General features: G+C 37.3%; 2 protein-coding genes across 2 annotated transcripts; both read left to right on the forward strand.

Annotated features, from left to right (window-relative positions):
* The first annotated feature begins 827 nt into the window (after window positions 1-827).
* On the forward strand, window positions 828-10,129 carry LOC132547280 (inner centromere protein-like). The gene is made up of 5 exons (XM_060211046.1): window positions 828-926; window positions 7,030-7,180; window positions 7,738-8,078; window positions 8,487-8,659; window positions 10,003-10,129. The coding sequence occupies exons 1-5, from the start codon at window positions 828-830 to the stop codon at window positions 10,127-10,129; spliced, it is 891 nt and encodes a 296-aa protein (XP_060067029.1).
* A 6,631-nt stretch (window positions 10,130-16,760) lies between these two features.
* LOC132547303 (cell surface glycoprotein 1-like) lies at window positions 16,761-23,942 on the forward strand. The gene is given in 5 exon segments (XM_060211071.1): window positions 16,761-18,733; window positions 18,775-19,505; window positions 19,508-20,099; window positions 20,324-20,380; window positions 23,939-23,942. Coding segments are annotated over 5 exon segments (3,357 nt in total).
* The last annotated feature ends 143 nt before the right edge of the window (window positions 23,943-24,085 follow it).

The following is a 24,085-nucleotide window of genomic DNA, read 5'->3' on the forward strand; positions in this document are numbered from 1 at the left end:
AGCAAGCAAGGTGATAAACTTACGTCTTTTGGTGGGTATCAAGACCTTATTAGCAAATAAGGCATTACTTTCAACGTTCCCGTATAATGTTCACAAGAAAAGTAAGATATAACGCTATAAAATAACATTTTTACAGTTACTGGACTGAAATAAAAAGAAAAAAATTAATGACATTTTCAATTATTCGTAAAAAAAATATGAGATATTTCAGATTTTAGATTTCTTACATGTCTTTTAGGATATGAAAACCGATATCTACGCATTCAGTTCGTGATACAGCGTTGCGATCGTCTGATGTTGGATTGTCACGGAGACAGTACATAATGATTTCAGCATCATCAGCTCTACGGAACCGTTCATGGAGCTTGTATGGATTTCATTTGCTTATGCATACTAAAAACGTGAGACGGCTGCTGACAGGTAGGACACGCTCTACATCACTATCGAACGATTGGCGTGCACGGTTACTTTTTAGTTTCTCTGAATTTTTCATGTGAAGAGATCAATACCATTGGATATTTACTCCACAAACGTCTTGTAGCTATCCATTCAGTTGACTGTCTGTACATCATTCGGCTGGAAAAGGACAACTGCTCCTGGTATAAGGTTTTGTGAACACGAAATTTGTGTCTAAACGATATAGTTAACATCAGCACTGCTCTTCGACTCCAGGGACTTTACTGGGAACTGTCATATTGCAAATACAATATATATATGTAGTTTTATATGATAGCGAATAGAACCTGACGGAACTGTTGTTAGATTATATATTATTGGCTTCGATTTTTTTGGAAATTTTGGTGTCTGACTGAAAACAATACATCAAAATGACACAAGACGAGACGCCTAACCTGAACATGACGGAAAACGTTGATGACGCAGTATTCAAGTACCTGAGCTCTACCGAGATGTCACCAGATCTAAGGGTACGTAAATTTGTTCATGACTATATGTAGATGACAACCAAGTTGTCTCGCCATAAGATTCAAATATCATTTTTTCCTCGATATTGGTTACGTGACTGCCCGTCATTGCATTTATAAGATTCATTCATTTTACAGCAATTTCGACACAAGAAATCGGCTTATATCAATCGAATTTCTGGTTGACAATATGTCCGTCGGGACTGTTGGAAACTAACTGCACCCCTCATATGACTGATTTGTAATTATTTTCATTCGAGGCCAGATCTATCGAAGGCTTGCAAAGACCTTCCACTCCAGATATGTGGACGTCCTGTCTTTAAAAGACAAGGTATCTAATGACCAAATTATCGTTTATTCCACCAGAATTGTAAATCAAGGGCACAACAAAATCAACATTGAAAGCTTTTCACCGTGCTGTATGATAAGCGTCATAACCTCAATTTCCTTATCATGAATTTTCCATTTCTGGATAACAACATCCCAAACCTATGGCGGTAACAGGTATCAATGTATTCAACATTCACAGGTGTGTTTCCACTATCAAGATTTTAGTACAAGTTAACCACAATTGATATATGCTCATAACACAGGTTTTCAATAGATGTTGATTTATGGCAATTATGAAGAAGTTTTACGGTCATTAAATTGGGAAAATTCAATCTCTGTGTGCTATTTGAGGCTAGATATGTTTGATGTTTGTTAGTTTGCATGTTCGTTCCGTCGTTTAAACCTTGTTTTCTTTCGGGAACACGACATTATGCATTTGGATTGGCCAAGATTTATATGGCTTGTGTCTTCGATGATGGCGAAGACGGTTACTCTTCCGAAACACCTGGTCTGCATCTTCATGTGCTTTTTTGCAAGTTTCCTGTGAATTTTGTTTTTATTTTGTCCTAGTTTTATTGAATTTTAGTTTGGATTATGATTCTGTTCACATGTCTTTTTGTTGTTGATCTGGATAGAAGCGTAAGAAGAATCTTACTGTGGCAGTACCTGGGAAACACGCATGGTCGGACACGTGACACACCTCCCCTTTTATGTCCAATCGGGTTATCGAACTCCAACGTCAATTTGAAATGCGAATGCATTACGCCAACGCCACCTGATTATCCACAATTATGATTACACGTCTATTGGTTAAACAGTCAAAACTGAAAGTCAATGCTAGCTATATGTATTGCACGATTAGATAAACATGTCAATAAGAGGAAAACCCATGTATATAATGTATATTAATCAAACATAAAAAAATAGTCTGCTGTGCCCAATGAAAGAGAAAAACTATTTTTTTGTCCCTTGAGGTAGCATTTCATGGTTCAGTGCGGATATGTCGTCAAGACTCTTAAATTCATGTTCTTAGTAACCGACATTGCTGAAATTAGATATACATACACATACGCTAAAATAATAATGTCGGCTTGATATTGAAACGACGTGACGAAAATGATTTAATTTGTATGTAGCAATAAAACTGACAGACATTCGAACAAAATACCATAGCATTGTAGACATGCATATTTGATATAGAGTATCATTTTATATTGATGAATCAAGGTTATGGAACATCATCAATGTGAAGATCAAGGTTGTTCAACGCGGATCAAAGCAGTAAAAGATAGAAATATTGATTTAGAAGAATTCCGCTTCAATCAAACAAAAAAAAAAAAAAATAAAAGTGATTATTCATATAGCACTCAAGCAGTGAATAAAACTGCACCAACGTAAATCCACTTTACTGAAGCAGGGAAGTAAATACGTCCCTGTACATGAATTATAGATAATTCTTCATTAGTCACCAAAATAGATCAGTTGATACGCTTTGTCTATCCCCACCAGGCAGATTTTATCTAAGCTTAAAAGTAAGTCCGGTTTCCGGGACATCATTGTGTTTCAATTCTTAGTAATATTTCAAAATTACAATATTCAGAATTACCGGTTGTATATAACGATAGGTTAGAGTTACAGCCTTGTTGTGATACAGTATATGCGATAATTAGAAGAGAAATGTTGAGTAAACGTGATCTTCTACTCCTGCAAAAAGTGCTTTGTACATAACGGTGTCCCAAATACAACAAATGTTATGACTCAGTTTTCTCATAGAGAGTTACTTTCTGGTTTTGGAGGTTTTTTTTTTTTTTTTTTGTGTTTCTGTTTGTTTTCTTGTTTTTTTTTTCAAAGAAAGTTGAACAGAGGGACAAGTAAAAGAATGTCTAAAGCCAAGACGAGAGATAAGTAAAGATAACAACACGAAAAAAGTATTAGATTCGGAAGTTTAAAGTTAAACAAATACACTCAAATTTTTAATATCACTGCTTAGGAGAACACTCCTACATCCAAATCACACACACCTTTTTTCATTGGATTGGAAATGCGTTTTGTCGATGCAAGATCTTTCCATGAACTCTGCACTAAATGATCTCGGTGACATTAATTCAATTATAGTCAATAAATGTTTATCTACGAACGCATCAATAATATAAACGACATGTTCAATAGTAAAATGGATTGGTTTGGTATCTGATCACACGTGTGTGACATGGCTGCCCTAATCAACACGAAGGGGTATACAAACGATACACAAGTGAACGGCACATTTCAATGTAAAGGTAGAAGTAGACACGGTAAAGTCAGTTAACTAATTACATATATGTATACCTCATGATGCGACAGGAGAAAATTAAAACTGATCGAAAAGTGTCAGTTGCACTAGCTCCTTAAATGGTACATCGAGGGGTGACCATATGAGTTCTAATATTTCTCGCTTCTATAGTCGCTCTTTGTGTCAATCAAAAATATTATTTGAGTTTTAAACTTTGTTGAATATCAAATGGTTACCGATCTGCTCTGATTACTTACTTAGTGAATACAATTTATCTTAGTTAGATTACTTTTCGGCAATTTATGATAACTGACAGACAACTTCACAACACATGGTTTCAAGAGTTGCTAGTTAAGGAAAAGATGGGAAAGTTTTATGGTCACAATAATGACCATACTGGATTCTACATCCTTATAAAATATGGAAGTTGACCTGCTTGATGCTCGATAGTAAACCTTCCGGTTACTTAGATTGACCAAGGTTTACATGGCGGGTGTCGTCGATGAAGCAGAAGACGCTTACTCTTCCAGAACACCTGGTCTATTCTCCTTGATATTTTTTCTTAGAGCTTCCGTTAAAATCGTTTATTTATTATATATTGCTTTAGTGTTAATGAACTTAGATTATGTGAGTTATTGTCGAACATCAAATGACCGCTAGACTTTCTGATACACGGTGTTGTATACTTTTCGTAAAAGTTCTGATACAAGCATTCCTTTTGTGTTTTTATGTCTCCTAGCTTCATGGCGTAGTTGAATATTTCAGGTCATGGCATTTTTTCTCTTGGCATTTTGATTTTTCATATTTTTTTTGTTTTTTGTTTTTTTTTTTTTTTTTGTTCCCCATTTAAATTAGAATCTTAATATGTTGAGCAAATTATATTTACAGTAGATTTGATGTACTCCACAGAGTCGTCATTCGCCAAATTCCATGACTCCGTTAATTTGAAAATAGCATGCGAGGACGTCGTACTTAAACAAGAATTATACTACGTTGATTCAGAAATACAGTCATTACGGAAGTTACTATTAAACTTATGTTAAATATCTCTAGTTTCCTATCTATACAGGTATTCAATTCAGTTCAGGCGCTGTAACATGTACAACGCATCTCTAGTGTAGCAGAACAGAATGTTTTATTACTAACAAGGTCAGAAATGTTGAACTTTATTATGAAAGGCATGATGTTTCGATTTTTTTGTTTTGAATGTAGAATAGATGTTCATAATTCCCTGGGGTCATTGCAATGCGCAAACTAAGGACACACATTGTATTTGCATATACCCCGGCAAAATTTTGAGTCATGCATGCCCGTACACGTCAATATTGCCAAGGTGAATGCAAGCTACATTTCTCTTGACACACAGGATCCTTAACTTGTTTATTATAGAGAGCCAGGTTACTAAAATTAGCGATGTAGACCGTATTGATTTAAGCGTATCGTGTAAATGCTTAATTAGCCATACTATGTTGTATACATTTAGTGATTGACGGCTCCCCCGGGTTTACACTAATTACACAAAACTTTCAGGAACGAAACGTGGAGTACGACTCAACGTTTTCTCACGGAGTAAAGAATATCATCAATTATGGCAACTGGGCCATGAAGTAAGTTCGCGTATGTTACATGTTATTGGTACACATTTAATTTAAACCACTAAAATGGTGTAGACATATTCACACCATTTACAGAGATGTTTTGAAATAATGCATTGAAAAAGACTGTAAAGATTTGTATCACGCAGTAACAAAATGTACATTAGATATATTCAGTATAATACACTATAATAGAAATACACACCAAGGTAACAAAACAAGAAATAATCTGTTTGTTTGTTTTGTTGACAGTACGTATATGATTGATCTGATATCAGTTAGTGAGGAAGTTAAAGGAGGTGTTGATTAACCAAAGAATGGTAGGAGAGCTTTTACGCATAAAGATAAAATTGACAAATTACAATAAACAACGTGCACAAGGAAACAACAGTTACGAAAAAATATGAAAAATATAAAAGAAAAACAAACAAAACAAAAACAAAAAGATGGAAAAACAAAAAATGAGCATGTTCTCAGCTACAATTTCCGGGAAATAAATTTTAAATGTGTAAGGAGTATTTCACAACAATTATTTCTAAACTTGAAAAATGCCAATAGATTATGATATTTGTTAGAAAACACAATATAGGTATTGGTATTAGTGTAGTTGTATACATGTTTTCAAATATTGATCTAAATTGCTATCCCTGTATATACGGTACATTGTTCATGTACCTGCAACAAGGACATCCGGCGTTTTAAAAATAACTTTTAACAGATGGAATAGCACATTTGATCTCTCCAACAATAATGAATGGGCGAGTATCTAGGACATCAAGTTTAACCCTGAAAAAGAAAATCAGTAATATTTTCTAAAAAAAACTTTTCAAAAATCCCCCAATAATTTTCTAAAACAACCAAATCACTGACAAAACAAACACCTTGGACTTACACTCAAAGATGACACATCTTGGAAACAAAACATTCTTGATATATATGAAAATGCATACAGTAGATTAAACATATGGGGCTAACCAGTCAAAAGATCTTCAAGGATCTCTTCGATTAGAAGCAGCAAGACTAATAACAGGACTTCGATCTGGAACATCTCTCATCAACTTTATAAAAAAAACTTGGTTGGGAAACTCTATCAGTAAAAAGGAACAAACAAAAAACAATGTATACAATGCTGAATGGGCTGTCATTCAGTACTTACAAGATGTCTTAAATCCAATTTACAATCTAAATGATAATTCCTATTCCCTCAAACAATTAATACTATTTAATCCACTAATATACAGAATTAACTTAATTACTTTGACAATTTCTTCCCCCTAATGTGTCACACTATTGACAATCTAAATGATGACACTTATTTCCTCAGACAATTAATACTATTTAACCCAACAATATACAGAACTAACATCATTTTCAATATATAACTAAATAGTATTGACAGCTTTGTCCAGTGGATATATTTATGCATATTTGGTTAATGTCTGTCGATAACTATATGATGTCATGATGATAGTTTATACAATATATTCTAATAACATAATGATAGTTGTATGTAAAAAAGTTTGTGTGTAATTTGTGAAAGTGCGCGTATTTTTGTACGAGTTATCTCCCTTTATATATGATCTACTTGTCATTTCTGGATTGACTCCTATTGACTAAATTTGTGTTATATATTTTGTAAGAGCACGACTTCCTGAAAAAAAGTTTTCAATAAAAACAAGACCTCGTATGATTGTTTTCTTCGTTAAGCAGGAATAAGACAAAGAATAGCTTTGGAGATTTAAGATTTACATTATCATCAACGTTCAATTCGGATAATCTTTTGAGACCTTGGCGTATGAGCAAATACCGATATTTCTTAAACATCGCCTGCATCATTGTTACCTACCAAAGGATTACTTCATAAACGATTTACTAGTATGTTCATCATTCAGTCATGTTTTTAATTCAGAATGCGGTGATGAACCTGTTCATGGAATTATTTGAGAAGGAGGCCAATGAGACTGTAGGTATCCTTGGAGAGAGTCGATTGTTGTTCAAATCGGAGCTCACAGACTACCATCTAGAACAGGAAACGCTCAAACTCGAGGCGCGCATGCACGGTACGTGTCATTCCTTAACCACTTTACATGTATGTAATAAGCAAATACATTTAACATTTTAATATACGTTAATGTTTGAATACTATTTTCTGTTCCTGAATACATATGATAAACATTTCGAATACGTCCAGCTTTACGCCCAATGTAAATGCAAACAATATATGGACATATATTTTGGATGACGTGTATGAATTTGACTAGATGATCATGTTTAGACACCTTTAAATGTTCGTACTTTCTTTAAACATTGGTAAAGATAAAAGCAAGAAAAAAGCTCGACAATTAGTGTGCGAAAAATTTTAAGAACATCATCTGATTTTGGGAGTAAAAGTAAATATTTGTTTAAGTTCCATTATCAAGGTCTGAGACGTTTCCTCTTAATGATATCTTTTGAAATTACAAATCACAATTTAATCGTGATCTATGAAACCTACTATTCTGATACACTGGGAGAGCTTTGTATTGGTACATTGTCTATTTAGGGAGTCAACTGTTAGTGTATATGTAATCCTAAAAGCAAATGTATTTACATCGAAGAACCCTTTGCATTTACACAGAGGAAAGGAGGCAGCAAGAGGAACTAGAGCTAGAGGAAAAGATCCGTCAGTCTCAGATGCGATCCTCTTCTAGTATGGACGAAGAGGCGAGACCATTTAGCAGAACTTTGGCACAGATACGCAACGAGCGATCACAAAGTCGCACACAGAGTCGGAGAGAGCTTAGTTCGAGTGCTGCTAGCTTACGGAGCATTGACAGGCCTTTTAGTTCCAAGTCTAAAGGCAGACCAGAGTCAAGAAACATCCAACGACCAATGTCCAGGGCAAACACAGAAAGCCCACGTCCATTCAGTACTACAGCTTCAGGCGAGCCTGCTATTTCACAGCAACAACTCAAACAGGTGCGTAGTGATATTCTGATTGTGTGTTGATGTTTTATATCGGAATTCAGTGGAACGTCATTAGTCCGGGAAACATTATGGCATAATCCGAATAATAGAGATCCATTTTCTTTACGACTGTTCTGTCAGCTGGTGTACCTTAACACATGTAAGTTTTCCAGGGTCAGATCTTACCATGATTATTCTCTCTCAAATTGCTGCCTTTTAAACATATTTCAATATACATGTATGACGAATGATTATAATATATGCAATAACCTGCTAAGAGTACAGATATAACACAAAGGTATACAAGACTATTGTTTAAAACATTCTAGATTCGTGTTGCTCTGCAGAGAGTGTGAAAACTGTTCTTGGTTACTATAACATTTTTGCTCCACGGTAACACACGTGCATTTTTATGTAAAGGAATCGGATGCCATCTTATCCGGAATGCAAGCTGCTGAGAGCAAACAACTGCAAGAAAGGAAACGCCAGCAGGAAGAGTTACAGAAGAGAAGAGAGGAGAAAATTGCTGCCCGAAATGACCTTCAAAACCAGGCTAAGGCTATATTAAACCGTGCCTTAGAAATCAACCAAGCGTTAGTATTGTTCACATTTACAGTCTCATTTCTTTTTGTCTTAAATCCATTTGAAATGAAGCATGTTTTTTCTATTGCGTATCTTCGATTTAAGTTACATATAGCATTAAAGATGCGAAATGCGAAAGATTTGCAAGCAAAACAAATGCATAAATGGTTAATAATCTCAAATAATGATTTTTGATTTAATTTTAAAATATGTTACAAATATAAATATGACTGTAATTTTAGGACTTTTCAGGTTGGTAAATTAAAAATTAACGTAGCTTTAAGCACATTAGTTTTCACAGAGGAGTTCTCCAGGCTACCAGATAATAATCTTTTAAGACATTTTTACATGAACTACACAAAATCATGGCTAAGGGTTTGGTTTGATATAACTTTTCGTGCTCAGGTTGGTGATCAAAAAGAATGATTTATAAGTTTCATTTACATGTTTGAAGTCCTTCGCAGTCATCAGCAACTCAGCAAGTTATGTTTCCTTTACTACAGCAGAGAGAGAATCGTATATTAAACAAGTGCTAGGTTTCAATATGATTGATTGTACAAAAACATCGTACAAGTGTACTGACGCATGCAATTGATATTGAGAGGTTGATTAATATTGATGATGTTTATATATATATATATATACATAATTACCATCTTCCATACAACAACCTGGGATGGTTTTCTCTCCATTATTCGCCTGTCCTTACTGATGCTATTACTTCATTGATCATATATATATATATATGGATAGATTGTTTTATACTTTTTGTTTATTTTGTGAAGAAGTAAACAAAATCATAGAGTAATCATTGACGTTACAGGAAAATACATTTTCACTGTATCTGCATACCAGTGATTTATAACAGAACAAATGCTTGTATTAATAAATGTATATTGCATAGTAGTGTACATATGAAGTGCTTTATGCAATGAATCTCCTTCATTCAGTCTCATCTGTGTTTCCCCGTCTGTGCATTCTGTTTTCTTAAAGATGACCCCACCGAACTGCGATAAGAGAAAATTCGTTCATCAAACACGTCCATCATGTTCCTTACCACAATACAGAGACCAATTACAGATCGATAAAATGTATTACATGTGTCACTGTTTTGTTTAAAACCGTTAATAAGACATTTTGTTTGCATTCCCTCTGTATGGCCATGAAAGTACACCGGTGTAATTAACATGTCCCAGTCTTCTGATTGATAAGGCAATTAGAACACAAAAGGTTGTTTGAATGTACCATTGTATTTCTTGGATGAGATGTGAGGAGAAATAAGTTTTTATTGATCATTATTCACTTGTATTGTCTCTTTTTGTTGCTATAGAGATTTAAAATCTTTTATTTTCAGAAATACTAACAACAAGGAGAAGGTTGATCAGCAGCTCCAGGCTCGGTTGGATGATTTGAAGAAAAAGAAGTTGAAATTACGTGGCGAGCTTCCAGAAGATGACGACCTTGAAGAGATCAATATTTAAAGTCATCCAACGTTTGCCGAATAATTTGATGAGCGTGAAAAAACTTAACAATACATACGTTGTATAGATTCTAACATATTCTCTTGCAATGGCATTTGTAGGTTCTCGTTAATTCTTAGTGTATCGAATTCTGTCTCGTTGGTGACAGGTTAAATGTGCATATTATTGTATTCTATAATTGGTTGCGTATTTGACTAAGAACATTATAATCAATTTCAAAGTGAACTACTTTTTTTAAATGACAAAGGTTATTGGATGGCCCGACCACTAGCAAAAGGATGTTTGTCTTTGTTTTTACGGATGTCAATGTCGCTTTGTTCATGTGCATCGTAAGCATTTTGATTACCTTTAATGTTACCAATAAACGCTATTTGTCCCGGAAATGGCAGATTTTCACAATAACACTGGTGTATATATTGTCTCAACCGTATCACTAACTGCAATATTTGCGAAGAGGTTAGCGAAGAGAGAAATTTGTTCAAGCAATGTGTGAATGAAGTCATCTGAATATCTAATAACAGACCGGTTCTCAACCAAGGTCAGGGGGCCATACTCATGTAGCAGATGTATCTTTGCACATCTGTGGCCAGGTACAAGTGTATATATCTAGCAAAGTCATAGGATGTATCCACCGAAGTGCCACTCACAATTTCCAGTTGGCTGTTCAAGATAAGACTTATCAAGATAACTTTACCTAAACCCGTAATAGAAATAAGCATTATCATCAACCAGGCAGAATATCCGAAGGAAGAAATCAAATCACAGTTTTGTTTTGTTTTTTCTTCAATTTGAAATACGTACTGATAATAACAAATACGAACTGTCTGTTTTCTTATTTTTATGAAATAATTTTTTTTTTTTTTTTTTTTAAAAGCTCGTGAAATGTTCGCTATTAACTTCATTCTTTGAATAGATATTACATGAAATATAAACTTTTATTTGTTTAACAACTATTGGGATATTAATTACTCTTCTTAGCCCGGATGGAAGCACGCAGGGTCTTACTGTGTGGGGAAACTGGAGTACGCTTGGAAAAACCTCGTGGTAGGACAGGTGACCCCCATACCTTTTCACGTCCGTTCTTCGAATCGTTGATATACGTGTGTTATGCTATTGGGAAAACTTTATAGCATTAACCACTTGTAAAAAGTATTTACAAATCCAACCAATTCCTGTCCCATTTTGATATAGTGTAACTTTGACAGAGTTATCTTGGCTTTATACGTTTGACTCTGTTTAATTGGGTTTAAATATGGACGGTACAAAAACCGACGAGGAATGTCAGGAGAAAAAATAACGTTCCAATAATACACATAATTCATCAAATTTATGCATAAGATACCCTATAACCAGATCATATCAACATCATTTTTCATTTATTCATGATTAAAGATAAAACTGTCTTTCTGCCAAGTTATATTTTTTAAAGAAACGTTCCAAGTTCCTTAAACTTCCATTACTCACCACATACGTTGTAAATGGATATTTGAAACGACAAGGACTATCAGAGAACGATCACTCTAAAGTTATTGCAATAGAATTAGCGTTTCTTAAACCTTGTTCTGGTAACAGTTGTGAACTTGTCCAAAGTGCAACTTCACGTCGTGTCCTCTAGTCATTGACTGGACAAGCGTGTATTAAGAAAATAAAGAACACTCATTCACATCTTTTCGATCTAAAGATAAAAAGTTTGCGTACATGAAAACATAAATGCATTTTCATCGTTTAATAACTCATTTTCTACCATAACCTGCGTATGTTATCTTACGCCCAGACTATTCATTAAACAACATATCCATTGTTTATTCATACGCATAATACACACGTGTATTATTGGTGACAGTCTAACCTATTGGACGAGGCATTGACATTTGACCCAACAATGATCTGTGACCCCGAACTACTTTCGCCACATGCGATTGTTTTCATCGTCTGCTGTCCGTCATCAACATGGCTGACAGTGACGATCTGTCATTCTTGCCGGCGGTCAAGATCGGTGATGCGGTAAATCTGTGTGGAGGGGGGAAAGGGGATAGTAATTGGTAAATGCAGTAATTTTGGTTTCCCAACCTTTGATATTGTGATGTACATTTCTGATGAAAGTGATCAGAAGTTCTCGAAATTACACGCCATCTTAATCGTGTCTGCATTCACATTTCCTGCGAAGAAGCACCACTCTTATCCGCAATAAAATCTAGTTCCAAATCATTTTTGTTTTTTAAAGATAAACAATTTGTGTAATTTTGTAACGTGTTTCAATGAACTAATGTTACGGGATGTTTCCAAACAATATTACTGAATATATAAGTCTTTTGCATCAAAATTAGCGATTTTGTCTCTTTTTGCATATTAATGAGCCAATCAGAGAGCTTACGATGTATTCTTACGCAAAAGTGTCAATGGGGGCGAAACAATGTTGTACACAATATATATATTTTTACGTTAAACGGTTATGGTAGAAAGAAGTACTACAACTCGTGACATTTGATTTTCACCGTTACCTCACTCTCGTTAGTTAATTTTCATATTTAGAAAAGACACGAGGCTCTAAATTTGAAAATTAGCTATCTCGAGTTAGGTAACGATGATAATAAACTACCACTCGTTGTAGACCCTCTATATCACTGAATAAGAGCAATTTAGCTGATATTGTGATTTATTGTAGTAAAGGCACGTACAAGGAGTTAAAGGGAAAAATTGCAATGTAAGAAACAAAGTTCATTTGGTTCTTTGTTTTCCATACACGAACATAAAGGGCTATCAACGAGATTTCTACAGCATAATTGAAATCTAATGGTGATTGTGAATACGGTGGTTCCGTTGAGGAAGAATATTTTGTAGGTATTGCGGTAATTTTATTACATTTATGTCTTGGTTCCAATGGCAACCAGCCTGTTTCAATATATTTGAGATTCAAATCAAATTCAAATTTCCTGTATGATAAAGGAAGGACATCAAAAGTTCAAATACATATATATATATATATATATATATATATATATAAACAGAATGTTTTTATTACAGTAAATTCGTTAACTTTCTAAGTCGAAAAACTAATTTCAATTATAATATACATCCATGTATATACATTAAAATAGAACCATAATTTCTTTTTCACGAGAATTCCAAAACACCCTCCTTCTCTTTTCCTTGAAAAGTATATGTACACTCAGGAGCGATATCCTTGTTAAAAAATAACACTTTCAAATATACCATGCTTTAAAAAATACACGAAGGAAATGCCCACTGCTGCTTTCCCCGCTTTTGTTTAATTCCAGAACAAATCTACACACACAGATGTCCAATAAAACAATTTTCTTACTTTCAGGTCTTTCCTGATCCTCTCTCCAAATATTTTGGGTTGAAAAGTCCATATAACAGTTTAAAGTTAAATACTTGTGTCAATTCAAATGGATGTTAACACACTGATATCAGTATTGAGCCAAACGTTCCTAGCTACCGAGAAATACATGCTAACAAACAATTATTAGTAAGGATATGAGCGTTAAAAAAAGAAGTAATTTTCACTCTCTCCTTTTTTTGTTCGACGTGAGAAGTATGCAAAAATTGAGTTATTGTAGACTTTTCATCACCAGCGACTTATCATACCTTCGGGTATTTTAAGATTTAGAAAAAAAATCTCGACTGTAATATCCTGCTCACACTGCCAAATCTAACATACGGCACTTTAAGATGTTATACAGAACTGATTATGTACACATATAATCCGCACCGCCTGAGTGCCCACCGTTAATACGCTTATCAAGCACCAAAATGTATACCTCAGTGATTCTTTTGACCATGATGATACGCTGTTGGGAGCTCAAACGGCTTCTAACAAAACAATTATCGTAAGATATGTGAATGAAACACTATGCTCCCGGCTGCAACAACTTTCTGAAGTGAAACATTAAAGCTGCAGTGTTTAAGGCATGTGCTAATTGCATGTACAGTTTTTCGATCGTAGGTCAAAGGTCACGGTCAGAGTCAAATCGTCAAAACATTTGGTACCGCCGGAAAGGTTTTGCCACAAGGAACACACATGCCAAATATGAAAGCACTACCGTACAACAGTTATTGACAAAGTTAAGTTCTACAACATTAGTGAATAGATAGTCCACATTCGCTGAAAGGCAAGTGATAAATACAACGATAGTCTTTTTGATTGCAATCTGCAGTGTGGTAGACCTGTCAAGGTCTGTTGATAACATATTCTGATACATTATATTCATTTTTCAGCATCCATAACTCTTACCATACACAACAAATAACAAGCAATGTAAAAATATATTTACAAATTTTGTTGACAGGTTTTGCAGAAAAGGGGTGCCTGGTACCATATCAGTTATCTCCCTTGTGCCTGATGGAATTGGCCGATTAGTGGTTTATAGCAGCACACTGACATCATTGATATATGTCAAAACATGCCTTAGGTTTGCTGACATAGGCCAGAAAGAGATACATCATTAGTAAGCATGTGATGATATGAGAACCCCAAAAAGGGAAAGGGGGTATACAGAATATATTTCTCAACCCGAAGACTATGACATTATCATACAGAATGATATAAATATTGGTATGCTACCTCTGTATAGGTATAGATAATACCTATACGTGTTGTCCTAACAGGTACACATATAGTAACAAACTGAATCTCAGGATTTAGTCTAATATACAGCTCAGTGTCAAGCGTAGTAAATTCATATGTAATATTCAGTGGAAACCGGTCTACCCAGTGACTGTTGTAAAAAGAATTTGTTCTATAAGTTCCATCTGGTAGTTAGTTCATAAGATCAAGGAAGGAACGGTTGATGAAAGATTGACGATCTTGGGACTGGGACGCCAACGAGAAGTGAGCTTGGTTTATAAGTTCTATTGTTGTTTCAGTAGAAAGGCCCCTATTTGGATAGACAGGTATAAGTTTAAAGACGGTTTAGCAGATTCTTGAGATGTTTTAATTGATTTAATAGAGGATTTCTAGATGTGTATGTAGGGAGAGCCATCCGTGTCATTGTCTCTTTCCCTTCATGGATTACCCGGATCCATTCTTTATTGTCTGTAGTACTGATCCGTTTAATGTGACTTCCTTTACCGTTATAAACTGGGGACATACACAATTCAATATTAGAAACAAAAATGTTAGTGTGATTCATGTGCAGTTGTTACACCTAAACAGATTACGGTGTGTAGTTGATTGTCTCTGAACGTAATTCCCCATTGAGGTAACAGTGCCGATGCCTTTAAAGCAAATGTTTTATAGTACTTGTAGAGAATAGGACCTGAGTTATATATTCTAAAATCTACACGCCATAGTCTGGTCATCTAACATCGGCTATGATGCTCTCCTGATGCTCGTATTTGTCCAGAACACCTCATTGGGAGGTTTTACATCCCGATACTATAGCTTTGGTCAACCGCAGTTCACTACAAGATAAATTGGATGACGTTATTTCAGCATTAGTCATAAATGATCTGTATGAGCTAATTCACAAGTATTCATTAAGGCAATACACCAAAATTGCGGTTTAGGAACCTATCTGATTCAGAATGTCATACATGAAGTGGCTGGTCACTGGGACAGTTCAGGATGGTGTATGACGTGTGGATCTGCACTCCTTTATGCTTATCGCCACGGTTTATGTTTGCCCGATTATACTTCTATATTTTGGACAAAACTAAAAACAGTTTATCATGGAATGAGGTGACTATCTTAACGTATCTGTCCCAAACGTCAGTATACTACAAATTGTAGATATTTTGAACATAATTATTGTACCCATATTCCTTGACACTTCCCATATCTCACGTGAAGAAGCCCTTGCACACAACACAACTTTCATAAAAAATATTTTATGGGGAAAAAGTCAGCAACATATTTTTGATGGTACATTTATATCAACTAGAGTAATGACCATCAATTCCAGAGGGCTTCCTGTGGAGGACAAAAAAATTGCAACTACTTGAAATTCATGTCCATTGTGTTTTGGACACTATTGACCCTTAATATTGCAACATTAATGATCGTTTAGATGCCTCTAAAACGGTGTTATCATCTTCTGACCATGCATTTCTTGAAATATAATAATTTTGCTCAATCTTTTAAATGGGAATTTTACCCGTGTTCAACTTTTCTTATCTGAGAAACTGTTGAAAAAATGTCATTTTTCAAGTTCGAGATTGTTAATTTTAATTTATTAACAATATTTATGTTCATTTATGACATGGAAACTTGCAGCAGAATCTATTTATTCAAAACTGATATCATATGACTATGTACACCATTGTTTTAACAGATTTTTTGAGGAAACACTAAACCCTGTTGAACCCCAACAAAATGACTTTAAGTGAAATTCTAATATTTTGGCTTTCAAATGACACCTTCACTTTTTTTTACTTAACGGGCCAAATAACATATAAACATTTTTGGTACACTCAAATTAGAAGTAAATATTTTAGTTATTTAAAAATTTTCTTTTCTGAAATAATGTAAAATAAAAATACTTTTCAATAGTGTGAACTAAGACTTCTCTAATGGACATTTACGCTTTAGGAGTAAGCGTTATGAGGTATAACACGCAACTTCAGGTAAGTACGAAAATACATTTACACAAACAGGTATACAACAACGGCAATGAACAAACGATACAGCAAAGTCATATTAATTGGCCTTGCAGCATTATGGTCCTTATTTGTCATTAGAAATCTGATAAACCAGCCAACAATAAGAGATCGGATAAACAAGCCCGCACCAAGAGATCGGATAAACCAGCCACCTCCAAGAGATCGGACAAACCAGCCAACACAAAGAGATAGGATAAACCAGCCACCACCAAGAGATCGGATAAACCAGCCACCACCAAGAGATCGGATAAACCAGCCACCACCAAGAGATCGGACAAACCAGCAACCACCAAGAGATCGGACAAACCAGCCACCACCAAGAGATCGGACAAACCAGCCACCACCAAGAGATCGGCTAAACAAGCCCGCACCAAGAGATCGGACAAACCAGCCACCACCAAGAGATCGGACAAACCAGCCAACACCAAGAGATCGGATAGACCAGCCAACACCAAGAGATCGGATAAACCAGCCACCACCAAGAGATCGGATAAACCAGCCACCACCAAGAGATCGGACAAACCAGCCACCACCAAGAGATCGGATAAACCAGCCACCACCAAGAGATCGGACAAACCAGCCAACACAAAGAGATCGGACAAACCAGCCAACACCAAGAGATCGGATAAACCAGCCACCACCAAGAGATCTGACAAACCAGCAACCACCAAGAGATCGGATAAACCAGCCAACACAAAGAGATCGGATAGACCAGCCAACACCAAGAGATCGGATAAACCAGCCAACACCAAGAGATCGGATTAACAAGCCAACACCAAGAGATCGGACAAACCAGCCAACACCAAGAGATCGAACAAACCAGCCAACACCAAGAGATCGGACAAACCAGCCACCACCAAGAGATCGGACAAACCAGCCAACACCAAGAGATCGGACAAACCAGCCACCACCAAGAGATCGGATAAACCAGCCAACACCAAGAGATCGGATAAACCAGCCACCACCAAGAGATCGGACATACCAGCCACCACCAAGAGATCGGACAAACCAGCCAACACAAAGAGATCGGATAGACCAGCCAACACCAAGAGATCGCACAAACCAGCCAACACAAAGAGATCGGATAAACCAGCCAACACCAAGAGATCGGACAAACCAGCCACCACCAAGAGATCGGATAAACCAGCCACCACCAAGAGATCGGACAAACCAGCCACCACCAAGAGATCGGATAAACCAGCCACCACCAAGAGATCGGACAAACCAGCCAACACAAAGAGATCGGACAAACCAGCCAACACCAAGAGATCGGATAAACCAGCCACCACCAAGAGATCTGACAAACCAGCAACCACCAAGAGATCGGATAAACCAGCCAACACAAAGAGATCGGATAGACCAGCCAACACCAAGAGATCGGATAAACCAGCCAACACCAAGAGATCGGATTAACAAGCCAACACCAAGAGATCGGACAAACCAGCCAACACCAAGAGATCGAACAAACCAGCCAACACCAAGAGATCGGACAAACCAGCCAACAATAAGAGATCGGATAAACCAGCCACCACCAAGAGATCGGAAATACCAGCAACCACCAAGAGATCGGATAGACCAGCCAACACCAAGAGATCGGACAAACCAGCCACCACCAAGTGATCGGATAGACCAGCCAACACCAAGAGATCGGATAAACCAGCCAACACCAAGAGATCGGATAGACCAGCCAACACCAAGAGATCGGATAAACCAGCCAACACTAAGAGATCGGATAAACCAGCCACCACCAAGAGATCGGACAAACCAGCCACCAACAAGAGATCGGATAAACCAGCTAACAATAAGAGATCGGATAAACCAGCCACCACCAAGAGATCGGACATACCAGCAACCACCAAGAGATCGGATAGACCAGCCAACACCAAGAGATCGGATTAACAAGCCCGCACCAAGAGATCGAATAAACCAGCCACCACCAAGAGATCGGACAAACCAGCCACCACCAAGAGATCGGACATACCAGCAACCACCAAGAGATCGGATAGACCAGCCAACACCAAGAGATCGGATAAACCAGCCACCACCAAGAGATCGGATAAACCAGCCAACACCAAGAGATCGGATAAACCAGCCAACACTAAGAGATCGGACAAACCAGCCACCACCAAGAGATCGGACAAACCAGCCAACACCAAGAGATCGGACAAACCAGCCAACACCAAGAGATCGGACAAACCAGCCACCACCAAGAGATCGGATAAACCAGCCACCACCAAGAGATCGGACATACCAGCCACCACCAAGAGATCGGATAAACCAGCCAACACCAAGAGATCGGATAAACCAGCCACCACCAAGAGATCGGCTAAACAAGCCCGCACCAAGAGATCGGACAAACCAGCCACCACCAAGAGATCGGACAAACCAGCCAACACCAAGAGATCGGATAAACCAGCCACCACCAAGAGATCGGCTAAACAAGCCCGCACCAAGAGATCGGACAAACCAGCCACCACCAAGAGATCGGATAAACCAGCCACCACCAAGAGATCGGACATACCAGCAACCACCAAGAGATCGGATAGACCAGCCAACACCAAGAGATCGGATAAACCAGCCACCACCAAGAGATCGGCTAAACAAGCCCGCACCAAGAGATCGGACAAACCAGCCACCACCAAGAGATCGGACAAACCAGCCAACACCAAGAGATCGGATAAACCAGCCACCACCAAGAGATCGGATAAACCAGCCACCACCAAGAGATCGGACAAACCAGCCAACATTTAGAGAGATCGGACAAACCAGCCACCACCAAGAGATCGGACAAACCAGCCACCACCAAGAGATCGGATAAACCAGCCACCACCAAGAGATCGGATAAACCAGCCACCACCAAGAGATCGGACAAACCAGCCAACACCAAGAGATCGGACAAACCAGCCACCACCAAGAGATCGGACAAACCAGCCAACACCAAGAGATCGGATAAACCAGCCAACACCAAGAGATCGGACAAAACAGCCACCACCAAGAGATCGGACAAACCAGCCACCACCAAGAGATCGGATAAACCAGCCACCACCAAGAGATCGGACAAACCAGCCAACACCAAGAGATCGGACAAACCAGCCACCACCAAGAGATCGGACAAACCAGCCACCTCCAAGAGATCGGATAAACCAGCCACCACCAAGAGATCGGACAAACCAGCCACCTCCAAGAGATCGGATAAACCAGCCAACACCAAGAGATCGGACAAACCAGCCAACACCAAGAGATCGGACAAACCAGCCAACACCAAGAGATCGGATAAACCAGCCACCACCAAGAGATCGGACAAACCAGCCAACACCAAGAGATCGGATAAACCAGCCAACGCAAAAACGTAGGTATCATCAATTTTGTACAAAATTCTGATGGACAGATGGCTTTTGGACGTTAAACGGTTTTCAAGGAAGTAGTTTTCTGTCCTCAATTTTAATGAACTTGTTTTACAAATTACATCGTATCGCTAGTGAAGAATAACGATAAAAAAAGCGCCATAAACGCCAACCAAAAGGTAGTAAAGCATGTTAAAACATTTATAATTTCTGTTTTGTACGTTGTTAGGATTGGCATGGAGTACCGAGGGCAGAGGAGAATTATCCAGACGACATCAGAAAAGAGGTAAGTGATTGGAACATGTCCTGATATAGGCATTTACTCGTTATGAACATGTCCTGATATAGGCATTTACTCGATATAGGCATTTACTCGATATAGGCATTTACTCGTCACAAACATGTCGTGATATAGGCATTTACTCGTTATGAACATGTCGTGATATAGGCATTTACTCGATATAGGCATTTACTCGTTATGAACATGTCCTGATATAGGCATTTACTCGTTATGAACATGTCCTGATATAGGCATTTACTCGTTATGAACATGTCCTGATATAGGCATTTACTCGTTATGAACATGTCCTGATATAGGCATTTACTCGTTATGAACATGTCCTGATATAGGCATTTACTCGATATAGGCATTTACTCGATATAGGCATTTACTCGTCACAAACATGTCGTGATATAGGCATTTACTCGTTATGAACATGTCGTGATATAGGCATTTACTCGATATAGGCATTTACTCGATATGAACATGTCGTGATATAGGCATTTACTCGTTATGAACATGTCGTGATATAGGCATTTACTCGTTATGAACATGTCGTGATATAGGCATTTACTCGATATAGGCATTTACTCGTTATTAACATGTCGTGATATAGGCATTTACTCGTTATGAACATGTCGTGATATAGGCATTTACTCGTTATGAACATGTCGTGATATAGGCATTTACTCGATATAGGCATTTACTCGTTATTAACATGTCGTGATATAGGCATTTACTCGTTATGAACATGTCGTGATATAGGCATTTACTCGTTATGAACATGTCGTGATATAGGCATTTACTCGATATAGGCATTTACTCGTTATTAACATGTCGTGATATAGGCATTTACTCGTTATGAACATGTCCTGATATAGGCATTTACTCGATATAGGCATTTACTCGTTATTAACATGTCGTGATATAGGCATTTACTCGTTATTAACATGTCGTGATATAGGCATTTACTCGTTATGAACATGTCCTGATATAGGCATTTACTCGATATAGGCATTTACTCGTCATGAACATGTCGTGATATAGGCATTTACTCGATATAGGCATTTACTCGTTATTAACATGTCGTGATATAGGCATTCGTTTACATGTCGGCATGAACATGTCGTGATATAGGCATTTACTCGTTATGAACATGTCGTGATATAGGCATTTACTCGTTATAGGCATTTACTCGTCATGAACATGTCGTGATATAGGCATTTACTCGTTATGAACATGTCGTGATATAGGCATTTACTCGTTATGAACATGTCCTTATATAGGCATTTACTCGATATAGGCATTTACTCGTCATGAACATGTCGTAATATAGGCATTTACTCGTTATGAACATGTCCTTATATAGGCATTTACTCGATATAGGCATTTACTCGTCATGAACATGTCGTGATATAGGCATTTACTCGTTATGAACATGTCCTGATATAGGCATTTACTCGATATAGGCATTTACTCGTCATGAACATGTCGTGATATAGGCATTTACTCGATATAGGCATTTACTCGTTACGAACATGTCGTGATGTAGGCATTTACTCATCATGAACATGTCCTGATATAGGCATTTACTCGATATAGGCATTTACTCGTTATGAACATGTCGTGATATAGGCATTTACTCGTTATGAATATGTCGTGATGTAGGCATTTACTCGTTATGAACATGTCGTGATATAGGCATTTACTCGTTATGAACATGTCGTGATGTAGGCATTTACTCGTTATGAACATGTCGTGATATAGGCATTTACTCGTTACGAACATGTCGTGATATAGGCATTTACTCGTTATGAACATGTCGTGATATAGGCATTTACTCATTACGAACATGTCGTGATATAGGTATTTACTCGTTACGAACATGTCGTGATATAGGCATTTACTCGTCATGAACATGTCGTGATATAGGCATTTACTCGATATAGGCATTTACTCGTCATGAACATGTCGTAATATAGGCATTTACTCGTTATGAACATGTCGTGATATAGGCATTTACCCGTTATGAACATGTCGTGATGTAGGCATTTACTCGTTACGAACATGTCGTGATATAGGCATTTACTCGTTACGAACATGTCGTGATGTAGGCATTTACTAGTTATGAACATGTCGTGATGTAGGCATTTACTCGTTACGAACATGTCGTGATATAGGCATTTACTCGTTAAGAACATGTCGTGATATAGGCATTTACTGGTTATGAACATGTCGTGATGTAGGCATTTACTCGTTACGAACATGTCGTGATGTAGGCATTTACTCGTTACGAACATGTCGTGATATAGGCATTTACTCGTTACGAACATGTCGTGATGTAGGCATTTACTCGTTACGAACATGTCGTGATGTAGGCATTTACTCGTTACGAACATGTCGTGATATAGGCATTTACTCGATATAGGCATTTACTCGTTACGAACATGTCGTGATATAGGCATTTACTCGTTACGAACATGTCGTGATATAGGCATTTACTCGTTATAGGCATTTACTCGTTACGAACATGTCGTGATATAGGCATTTACTCGTTACGAACATGTCGTGATATAGGCATTTACTCGTTATAGGCATTTACTCGTTACGAACATGTCGTGATATAGGCATTTACTCGATATAGGCATTTACTCGTTACGAACATGTCGTGATATAGGCATTTACTCGTTATGAACATGTCCTGATATAGGCATTTACTCGTTATAGGCATTTACTCGTTATGAACATGTCGTGATATAGGCATTTACTCGTTATGAACATGTCGTGATATAGGCATTTACTCGTTATGAACATGTCGTGATATAGGCATTTACTCGTTATGAACATGTCGTGATATAGGCATTTACTCGTTATGAACATGTCGTGATATAGGCATTTACTCGTTATGAACATGTCGTGATGTAGGCATTTACTCGTTATGAACATGTCGTGATATAGGCATTTACTCGTTATGAACATGTCGTGATATAGGCATTTACTCGTTATGAACATGTCGTGATATAGGCATTTACTCGTCATGAACATGTCGTGATATAGGCATTTACTCGATATAGGCATTTACTCGTCATGAACATGTCGTGATATAGGCATTTACTCGTTATGAACATGTCGTGATATAGGCATTTACTCGTTATGAACATGTCGTGATGTAGGCATTTACTCGTTACGAACATGTCGTGATATAGGCATTTACTCGTTACGAACATGTCGTGATATAGGCATTTACTCGTTATGAACATGTCGTGATATAGGCATTTACTCGTCATGAACATGTCGTGATATAGGCATTTACTCGTTACGAACATGTCGTGATATAGGCATTTACTCGTTACGAACATGTCGTGATATAGGCATTTACTCGTTATGAACATGTCGTGATATAGGTATTTACTAGTTATAAACATGTCGTAATATAGGCTTTCATTTGTTGACAACTGATTTAAATATCTTAATTCCATTGACTGAACAATACATTATTAGAAGATCCAGGAGGGATAAAGTTACACAACGCATTCTAAACCGTGTGTATTATGTCTTTTGCAGTTGAATGTGTATGTATTTTAGAAAGAGGATGATATCACAATATCAGCGGATAAGGACAACATAGACAGACAGCGACGTCTTCGTCAAGAATGTGAACGGTACAGCGATGACCTAGCGAAACTAGACCATCAAAGTAATTTGATTGTT

The sequence above is a fragment of the Ylistrum balloti genome, unplaced genomic scaffold (genome assembly GCF_031769215.1).
Source record: "Ylistrum balloti isolate Yb309-2 unplaced genomic scaffold, AGI_CSIRO_Ybal_v1 Utg369946, whole genome shotgun sequence".
In the NCBI taxonomy this organism is placed as follows: Eukaryota; Metazoa; Mollusca; class Bivalvia; order Pectinida; family Pectinidae; genus Ylistrum; species Ylistrum balloti.